This window comes from Gallinula chloropus (genome assembly GCF_964237585.1).
Source record: "Gallinula chloropus genome assembly, chromosome: 1".
Lineage (NCBI taxonomy): Eukaryota > Metazoa > Chordata > Aves > Gruiformes > Rallidae > Gallinula > Gallinula chloropus.
The window spans coordinates 19396531-19406725 of record NC_140085.1 but is presented as its reverse complement, the minus strand read 5'-3'; the positions used below and the strand labels follow the sequence as shown (position 1 = coordinate 19406725).

The 10195-nt window shown below is 53.4% G+C and overlaps 1 protein-coding gene across 1 annotated transcript; it reads right to left on the bottom strand.

The window, feature by feature from the left end:
- Positions 1 to 279: 279 nt before the first annotated feature.
- On the bottom strand, positions 280 to 9952 carry CBX6 (chromobox 6; the record flags this gene model as incomplete). Its single annotated transcript, XM_084279183.1, has 5 exons — positions 280 to 1254; positions 9173 to 9239; positions 9441 to 9506; positions 9697 to 9740; positions 9884 to 9952. 5 exons carry the CDS (start codon positions 9950 to 9952, stop codon positions 280 to 282), a joined length of 1221 nt encoding a protein of 406 aa, XP_084135309.1.
- Positions 9953 to 10195: the final 243 nt, after the last annotated feature.

Sequence of the window (10195 nt, the reverse complement as noted above, 5' to 3'; positions counted from 1 at the left end):
GACAAACAACCACTCCCCACAGCCCCACCACAACCCTCCCTACCTCTCCTCCCAGCAGCAGTGACACCCAGGAACAGTGGGTGCCCTTGCTCCCCCCCACTGACACGCTCCAGCCTCCAGGCAGGAGGGCATGGGCAGGGGGAAAGGAGGAGGAAGGGTGGCAGTGAGGGTAGAGGGACAGCCAAAGGGAGAAGGAGATAACTAAGGACAGCCATTCACACCACAACTTCTCACAGGTAGAGCTCCCCCCACACCCCTGGAGCAGGGGGATCTGGCTGCTCACTTGCTGCCTCCTCCACTGCTGCTGCCCGCTGCCACCTTCTCGAAATCCTCTGCATTGCAGAACTCCTTGATGGTGACAGTGAGGAGGTTGCTGGTGACATCTGTGACCACCACATTGGAGCAAGGGGACATTTCGGGACGCCAGTCGCTGGCTTCCTGCTCCGGGTCAGAAGAGGAGAGGGACAAAGAGGGCGTCTGCCCCCCGCTGCACCCTCCTGGGGGAGAACGCTTGCTGGTGGCAGCCGACTCAGGCGGGATTGAGAGGTCAAGGACCTCTGATTCACGCCAGTCGGGGATGGCTGGGCTGAGGGTCTCGGGGAGCAGCTTTGGAGGCGAATCATCTGGGTCAGATGAGGAGTGGGGGGCAGGTGATGGGCAGCCAGAGGAACTGGAGCTGGGGGCATCATAGGGGGTGGAACCCATAATGAGCCCACAGGAGGCTGCCTGGGAGCCTCCAGCCTCCCCTTTGCCCTCCAGAGACGGGGCGGGCGCAGCAGAGGGCTTATTGTAGAGCGAAAAGGCGCCGAACTTCATGTGGCGGATCTGGGTGCGGAGGACGCTCTCGCTGAACTTCTTGCTCTTGCCAATGACGCGGTTTCGGGACGGGATCTTGGGCCGAGCCAGGCCCCCGGCCCCGTTGGCTGGCTTCCCACCTTTGTCAATGACTTTGAGGTTGAGGATGATGCGGCTGCGCTTGGGCTCGCGGGGCTTCACCTTACGGTTGATGATGCGGACGGTCTCCGAGAAGGGCGAGACAGGAGGGCGGATGCCAGCCCCGCCACCCACACTCCCGCCGTTCTGGGGGTCTGGGCGGGGCAGGGGGCGCCTGGACATGCGGTGGCATCGCCGGATGTCTTTCTTGAGCCGGTGCACTGCGGCGCTGGAGTGGAGCTTGGGAGAGGAGGTACTAGAACCAGGCTTGACAGAAAAGTGTACATCCCCAATGTGGAGGGCCTCCGCTTGGGCCCGAGCCTGCGGTGGTGGGGAGAGAGAAAACAAACAGGGTCAGAGAGGCAACCTAGCTACAGCCCAATCTCAGACCGGGTATGGCTCATCTCAGGACAAGTGCTTACCAGCAACGCTGCATCACACTTATACCCACGCTAACAACAAGCACGCAGACACAACCTAAGGATGATTACTGTTAGCTATGGCACGGCCCCCATACAAGCACAGAGCACTGTCCACAGCCTTCTGGAGCAGCTAATTACTCCCTAAGCGCTGCCCCTGTTGACAGGCAGTTCCCCCAAGAGGAAACTACCACCCTCCCACCAGGTCTCAGGGTTACAGTTAATGGTTTCCAAGGCTCCCTCTCAGTTGTCATCAGCCAATGAGCACAACCCTCCACTCCAGGCCAAACCACTAAGCTGCCTCCTAGGTGCTGGGCCTCTAACTGTTGTTAGCTCCCAAAATTATGTACTAGTCCCAAGACAGGGAACTGCACCTGATCCTCTATGAAATGAGCACAAGACAAGGGGGAGAGGAAGAGTAATGCGTCCAGTTTACTCTTCGTCTCTGAAAACCACTCTCAACTGCTTTGAGAAGCGTGGTAGGAATGGGGTTTTGAGGAGCACAGATGGAAATAGATGAGGATGGTCCAATGGAGCTGGTTTAGTCAAGCACAAGAAATGCAGAGACCCACAGCTTAAGTTTTAATTAGAGGCCGCAACCAAGCTGCTTATCCTTGCCCTGCTGTGGGAGCAAGGTCTGGTGTTGAAAGTCAGAAACCAGGCAAGCTAGAACTCAAGTTTAACTGCACCTCCAAAGAAGAGGTTGTTTTGTCCTTTTGAACACCACACTTGTTTGAAAGCCACTAATGAAACACTGCTGTCTCAGCTGTTTGGTGCCAGCCCTCCCCAAGGGGCAGGGGAACTTTTAAGCTCTTGCTCTTCTGGTGTTTGGAAATAGTGTCAAAACCTGTCCTGGTTCATGCACCAGGGACAGGAACATTTTACAGCAGCAAGAGAACGAGTTTCATTGGTAAGCTGAAGCCGTATGACCTGCAGACTCTATGGGCACAGAAACCCAGACTGTGTTCTTACATCACACCCTGCCAAAGCCCAGTTGCTCTAACACCCACTCCCTAGCCTTTCCTTCCCTCTCAGCGGCGGTCACAGGCAGAAGTCCCCCAGGCCTGGGGAGCCAGACGAGCCCCCCCCACCCCCGGCACCCGACTGTCCATCTAGTGAGCAGCTTCCCCCATCTCGTGGGCACAACAAGAACTGCAGTGCTGGAACACGACAGCTGCTTTTCCTCCCCAACTTTTCCATTCCGTTGCCCCCCTAGCACACGCCAAGATCGGGATGGCTTCTTGCCAGCTAAGAGCTTAAGAACTCCAACACCATCTCCTTTGTCACCCTGCAGGCTCTGCCTCCTACCAGAGAAACGCCTGGGGAAAAAAAATGTGCGTGTAAAGGCAGGGACTGAGCAGATCTAAGCGAGGGGCCCAGGGCAGCTCTTGCACAATGAGCTCAAAGCCCTGGCCCTACGTCCCCAGAACTCAGCTGTCACCCAGTGCCCCTCCTCTCCTACCGAGATCCCCAGGGGATCTGCAGGAGATCCTGAGCAAGCAGAGGAGAGACATGAAGCCATTTTGTTCCTCCTCAGCTAACACTGGGTCCTGCCTTGCAGTGCTGCTCGTATCCTGGCTTTAAAAGGGCTGTGGGGATGAGGCCTCCTTCCCCAGCTGCATGTGGAAACAGGCTGCAGGCTCATCTGCACCAGGGAGTACAGGCTTTGTATAAGCCGACTGACAAAGAATCGTGGACAAGTTAAGTTGACCCTGGGCTGTACAGGGCTGTTTGACCTAGCTAGGGGGAAGCATCCCCAGCACAGACACGTGCTGCTGTGGAGGAAGCATCCCAGTGTCCAGCCAGTTTCTCTTTGCTCAGCCTCATGCATACCACATGCCCCAAACTGTTCGGAAAATGTGTGAGCCACAGCTCCTGTCCCAGGCACCCTACAGGCTGCAGCACAGCAGCAGCACCAGGCGAACTCCCCGCAACAACTCTCCCCGTCTCTGACCCTGAACCAAGGACTCCCCCCTCAACACCTCCCCCCCTCTTCCCCCAGACCCTGCCAGGCCACAGGCACATGTCCATGGCTGTGCTTGCTCCCTCTCCACAGGTCCCTCTGAAGCAGATGGCAGACACCAGAACAAGCTACAGTTTGCTTTCTGACACTGGATACCAGCACAGTCTGGATTAACCATTTTATTCTTCCCCCCTGCCCCACTTCCCCGTCACAGCCAGCCTTTCCAGCACTGCCACTCTCCTGCTTTGGGCTTCTTGCCAATTTACCACTGTACAAAAATGCAGGATGGGGAAGCCAGGCTGAGAGTACAGATACAGGGGTAAAAATCCTTGGTCCACAGCTTCAGTGGATAGACACCAGCATTCTTCAGGGCCTCTCCTGCTACCAGCACTGCAGGTCTTTAGATTAATTCTCCTGCTCCATAATCATACCTGGGAGTGAGTTTTGCAGTCTTTGTGCCCCCCTGCTCCAGGTTGAATCTTAACTGCTGTCTGCCCACGGCGCTGCCTTCCATCACCCATGTGAAAGAGAAGCAAACCTCCTCCCCTTGTCATCCCCAAGCCACAGATGCCGTATTCACATACCAAAATTCCTCATAAAGGTTTCCCATCAACCACATTAAATGAAGAGCTACAATGCTGGGATGGTCACTGCCCAGCCACTTCCCCAGTCCAGCTGACTTTATTTTCTCAGCCCATGTACATCCATCAACTCCTGTCCTGCCTTGACAGAGACCTGTCTGGGTTTTGTGCTCACAGTGCCCTAGTCCATAGCTAGGGCCTTTCCAGTAAGCCAGAATCACCAGGTGTCCTTTACTTGCTATCTGCCTGTGTTTCCAGTTACTTCTGGGGCACTTCCTCAAGGCTGAAGCCGCTTCCAACTCATGTTTCAGCTCTCTGCATTTATTAAATTCCAGTTTCAGTAGTCTCCAGGTAGACTACATGCATCATCAACCTCTTTTGCCACATTAACAGACAGAGTAAGCTGGGACCTTATAGTCATACCCCCCTCCATCCCCCCCAAGTGCTGCACTGCTGTCCCCAGTGATCAGCTTCATCACGAATTCCAAAGAGCAATATGCAAATATGCAGCTTTTCTTGAGCTTGTTTTTCCAGGTAAGGTTTCAAGAAAAAAAATAGTATCAGATGCTTTATCTAAGACCAGCCCCCAGAGCCCTCTCACTTGTGAGGCTCAGTATTCCCACCACAGGATCAGGTTCACTCAGGCATCAACTGTACCAACTCAAGTCTCTAGCCCGCAGAGGACAGCACAAATTCTGGGCTCTCCCTCTCCTGCTTCCTATGTCACATTAAGTAGCTCACTACCTCTGGTTTGGAAAAGACTCAGCATTCAGTTTTATCTGTTGGAAACGCACTTCTCCCTGCTATGGGACCATTACACAATCACACGAGTTATATGAGCATAAGGTATTCTGAAAAACCTATTTAATCTCTTCAGTTGTGCCACCACAGTTTGCTATTTAACTCAGAAGTTTTCCCAAATGGAAACCACCTCTCTGGGTTTGGCTGTTTCCACCAGCAGGATGTGCTCACTGCTGAAGAGGTACTCAGCACGTCTACAAAGTAATTCACCCTCTGCTTACAGCTCAGCCTACATCAGGATGCAGCTTCTGGAGGCTTGCTGCAGTGCTCGGTCACGAGAGCAAGGCAATTGGTAGGACTGCTTCTCTTCACCCCCTCCCTTCCCTTTTGGGATAGGTATCACCTCTATTTAGCTTGTGCAGCTTTCCGCCATCGCCCCTGGGAATTAGTGCATCTCCCTCGCTCCCTACTGTGTCTGAATAAATACCCCTTGAGGCCCAGCAAGCATATTTGTTCATTCATTCCCTTAACCCACTGAGGCACACAAGCACGTACACGGACACGTGCTTAGAACAGCCTCTCCTACCTGATTTGTATCAAAACCTCTGCAATTTGAAAGGGAAAAAAAAATAAAAAGAGACCTTGTAAAGCAATGGATCTCTAGTTAATTATTTCAAAATCAAGTCGTTCCAGTAGCACTGCTGCACCATAGTAGCGCTGCTCTCATAAATTACTGGTTCTGCTTTGTCTTTTATTCTCCACCTGCATTCCCACAGTCCTTGCTCCAAACAGCATTCGCAAGAGCTCTTCTTTCCCCTCCTTGGCTGCTATTCTGCCTTTTTATCGCCCTCTTTCTTCTGCAGCCTTCCAAGTGACAAGGCAACAGCAAGCCAGTTCATAGCACAGCTCTCCCAAGCAACACTGCCATAAACTGAAGTTTCCCTACTGGATGGGGAACAAAATGCTACAAAGGGGAATGGTCTGTTTTCAAGCCGCTCGGGGATAATTTACGAACAAGGAGGAGATCAAAAGAAACCCAACTCCAACTTTAGAGTTCAAGGAAGGGCGAAGCGACCGAACGCCATGCTGCTCAGCCCCTTCTTCCCCCTGCCCCCCCCTCCCTCCCCCTAAGGCTCTCCCTTACTTCTTCCTCCCCATTAACCTTCTCCAGTCTTTTTGCCTTGGTATTTACAGCCATCCCAACGAGGGGTCTCTGCGAGCCACCCACTGAGCTTGCAGATCAGGCTCTGTCTCTTCATAGCACTTGCTAGACTTTATTAGATTAGTTGGCGAGTTCTGCATTCCTCTCAGCGGAGCGCCAAAGGAAGAGCAAAATGGAAGAGCAAACCAAGCAGGAAAAAAAGAGGAAGAGCACTACAGCACATGTTGTCTTGGCCTGTCCTCAAGCATGACTTCTGCCAGACACCCAAGCAGTAAGGTAAGAGCCTTACATACAGTGCTGCCCGATTCAGACCAAGGACTTTGCTTCCCGAACGCTCAGCACAAAGCTTGCAGCATACCAGTAGCCTCCCAAGAATTACAACCTCCCGCCAAGCTTGATCTCAGCTGTGGGAAAGTTTGCCCCTAGTATGCAGAGGATAAAGACCCATTTCCTGCCCAAAACTCTGCAGTTGAAGTTTGCAGGGGTCACTTTCAACACCAGCCATCTTGATAGCAGTATTACAAAGCCCGGACTGTAATTTCCCTTTGCAGTCTGATGGAAAGGGCAAGTGTTAGACAGCTCTCAGCAACAGGAGCCTGGCTTACAAAGGCAGCAGGTGGCCAAAGATGCAGCTTTTCAAAGCTTTTCCAGAGGCGTGGGCCCACTAACCTGCTGGAATGCTTTCTGCAAATCCCCTGGGTGTCTATCTGCAGCTTTTGAGAACTAATCCCAGGATAAACCTAGCCCCAACTGCAAGCTGAAACACCCACACAAGCCAGGGGACTGAGCAGCGTAACAGGGCACTTACTTCATTGCCTTACTGGACACTCAGAAGCCCCAATTTAATCGCTGATACACACAAAAAATCCTAGCAGGCCATCAAGTCGAGGGCAGACTGGTCTACCAAAGCAGTCTTATGCCAGACTCCTGCTCAAACATCACTGCATCCTGGCCTACTCTGTCCAGTTAACAGATAAAAAAGAATATTGTTCTAACCACCAACTCCAAGGGGTCCCTCTGGGATGTGAGAATCAGATTTCTTCCCCCATTTCCTAAATTCTCAGTGGCAAGAAATTCTGCACCAGGCAGAATCGCATCCCACTCCTCCCGCAGCAGCGCTGGTGCTGCATGGCTGGCAGAGGTCAAGTGCACCTCTTTGGCAGGTCGTGGAGAACTGACCACGATCACACTGGTCTCAGCCATGTTTCTAGCTGCAGTTGCGCTGCCAGTGGTTTGCCTGAACAGAGCTCAAACAAGTTCAGATAGGGCGAACTGAGATAGAGTTACTACTTGCTGCCTGGCCTCGGGTATTATTTTTAGGGTAGGATCCGAAGTCACAAAAAACCAGCAAGTCAGAGCTTTCAACAGTCCCACCAGCTCCACAAACCAAGTGGCAGCACTCTGCCCTCCTGGCACCAGCCTTGAGGAATGCTCGTCTCACTCCCTACCTCAATTCATCTTCTACAAAGTACCAACCCAGCTCTGCAAACCTACGGGCTCGCAGTAGCGCGTGAGTAGCTGGCAGGAGGAAGATGTGCCACAAAAACGTGTCAGGGATGTGATTCAAAGGATGCTGTTGAATAATTCAGGTACCGAGTTTAGGGGGGTTTTAAAGGGCAAGGGGAGAAGAGGAGGAATGTGTGGGCTTTATTTTTGAGTTTGGGGGATGGTTTTGTTTTGTGGGTTTTTTTTTTTTAAAGGAGTGAGAAATTGGCAGTGCCTTTTGCAGTATCACATTTGGAATCAAACAGAAAAGAAACCACTTACACACAGTAGCATTAAGAGCACAGCATAAACACTTCTCTGCCGCTCTGAACAAAGTCAGGTGTTACAAATACCAGTATTTTTTAATTCAAGCAGAGAACTATTTTAGGCTGGCGGTTTCCCTTTAAGCGCTCCTCTGCATTGTTGGAAACCTAAACACAAGGGTTTCATTTAATGCATGACTGCCAGAAAGAGAAAACCCAACTAGTCTACTTTCCCTGAATAAAACGCAAGTAGCAGCGCATACCAGTTACATTTGTAGAGCTCAGTCTGCAGATACAGAAAGCTGCAGAAAAACAGGCAGTAAGGGAGAAGGACAGTTCTGTCAGCAGGGCTTGGAGGATTAACATAGTCCCCTGGGTTTTACTCAGGGCATCAGAATACGCCTGTTCTTGCAATTTCTTCTGTGTGCTTCGTTATGCCCTCTTAAAGCAGAGGAGAGGCGACACCCTACCCCTCACTGCTCTTTCCGGTCCTCATACAGTTAACGTGCTGCACTGACATGAGTAAAGCTCCTACTGCTGTCAGGCAAAGGAAAGTATTAACCTGTTTCACAGATGGGGAAACATGTACAAAGGCTAAATGATTTGCCCAAAGCCATGGGATGACTTAGTGATAGCGATGCCTTACCACAGGGTCTGCTCCGGCTGTTCCACGGCTTTATACCTGATCAAAACCAGGGGAGCTGTGAACTTTCTTATCTGTCTTAATTGTACAAAGGTGTGTTGTGTTTCTACGTTCATTTGAAGTCTGAGATCAAGTTAGTTGAACGGAGAGGGAGGGTAAGGGGGGAGCAAAGCATGGAGTTTTGCCTGTAGTCTAGCGAATCCAGAGACCTCACACGGCAGCTCACACAGCAGTCACACCGCTACTGGATTTCTTAATTTAAAAATAAATTAAAATAAAACATTGGGGGAGACTGCATTAGGGACTACCTCATTTGTCACTGCAAGCAAACAGAGATGCTATGGCAGTGCCTTACTGCAGAGATGCTGGGTCTGTCAGAGGGGAACTGGAAGCTTCAGCTGCCATCCTACAGTGATATGAAACACTCCTCCTCCCCCCCCCCCCCCCAAAAAAAAAATAAAAGCAAAGCACAATAAGCCTACACTTCATAGATCAAAATATGAACGCTTCATGACACTCATGTGGAGCACCTACATCCTGAAACACAACTGGAGGAGCACAAGCGGCAGCAGAATTCCCGCCACAGCTGCCCGACTGCTCAGCGTACTGCTAAGTTTCAGGGTACGGGCTGGAGGGAACAGGCTGCTGAAGGAAAAAGGAGCGGGGCAGGCTAGGCTAGCTCTCCACTGCGGCAGCAGAAGGCTGTAAAGAGGGAGAGGATATTGGAAAAGAGATTGCAGCCTCACCGTGCACATCTGCATGTACCGACCGTCCTGCTGGGGCACCCGTCGCACGCACACACGCTTTCCCCTCACATGCTTCTGCGTCCCTGCCCCCCACTCGCCTTCCGCCGGGTTGTCCCCGCGTTCCCAGAGCTGGGCAGCAGGCACAAGTCACTTGAAAATCCAGCCCTTCCAAGGGCATGAACCAGCTAAGTTTGAGACACGTTTGGTTAGGCCTAAGTTATTATAATAAGAGTTACCTTCAGGAGGAAAGTTTTAGGCTTAGGTCCTCTCTTCTTGGGCCCGTACAGCTCACGTTCTCGTTCCCTTTGGGGAGTCAAATTTGTCAAGAAGTTAAAACTTTTCCCCAAGGGAGAAACAGAACCCGCAAGAAGGAAAAAAAAAAAAAAAAAAAAAAAAAAAGGGAAAAAAAAAAGAAAAAGCGGATTGCAAGCACCCGTTCCCGCTCAGCCACCCAAAGCCAGCGCTGCCACAGCCCCCCAGCCCGGGCCGAGGATGAGCACTCACTTCTGCTCAAAGGCGGCGATGAGGCGGGAATCCAGGATGTTCTCCTCGGGCTCCCAGGTGCTGTACCTGCCGGGGGCACGGGTAGCGGGGGGGCACAAGCAGAGGGGTTAGCGCCGAATCCCCCACCCCCGGCCGCGCGCGGAGACGGCGGCACCCCCCCCCCCATCCGACCCCATCCCAGCCCGCTCCCCCCATCCCCGGCAGCGGCCTCCGCGGGCGGCATCTCCCCCCACCCCCCCCGGCGGGATGCACTCACTTGATGGCCCAGCCTTTCCATTTCACCAGGTACTCGATGCGCCCCTGCAACACACAGGGGAGAAGAGGGGGGGAGGTGAGGCGGGGGGCCCGGCGGGCCGGCGACCCCGCGCGTCCGGAGCCCGGCGGCGGGGAGCGGAGACGTCCCGCGGCCGCCCCCCCATCCCCCGCGCCTGTCGGCCCCTCACCTTTCGGATGCGCCGCTTAATGATGGACTCGGCGGCGAAGACGCGTTCCCCCACTGCAGACAGCTCCATCTTGCTCCTCGGTGGCGGCGCCCACAGCCCATAATAATCCCGCCCGTCCGCGCCGCCCCGCCCCCTTCTCGCCGCCCCGCCCTCCTCGTGCCGCCGCCGGCTCGCGCACGCCCGCGCGCCCCCTCCCGCCGCGGCCGCGCGTGACCCTCCTCCCCCTCCTCTCCTCCCCCGTGACGGGCGGGGGGGGGGGGGCGGTTGCTAAGGGAAAGGGGTCTCGCGCAGGCGCCGGCCATTAAAGGGGCC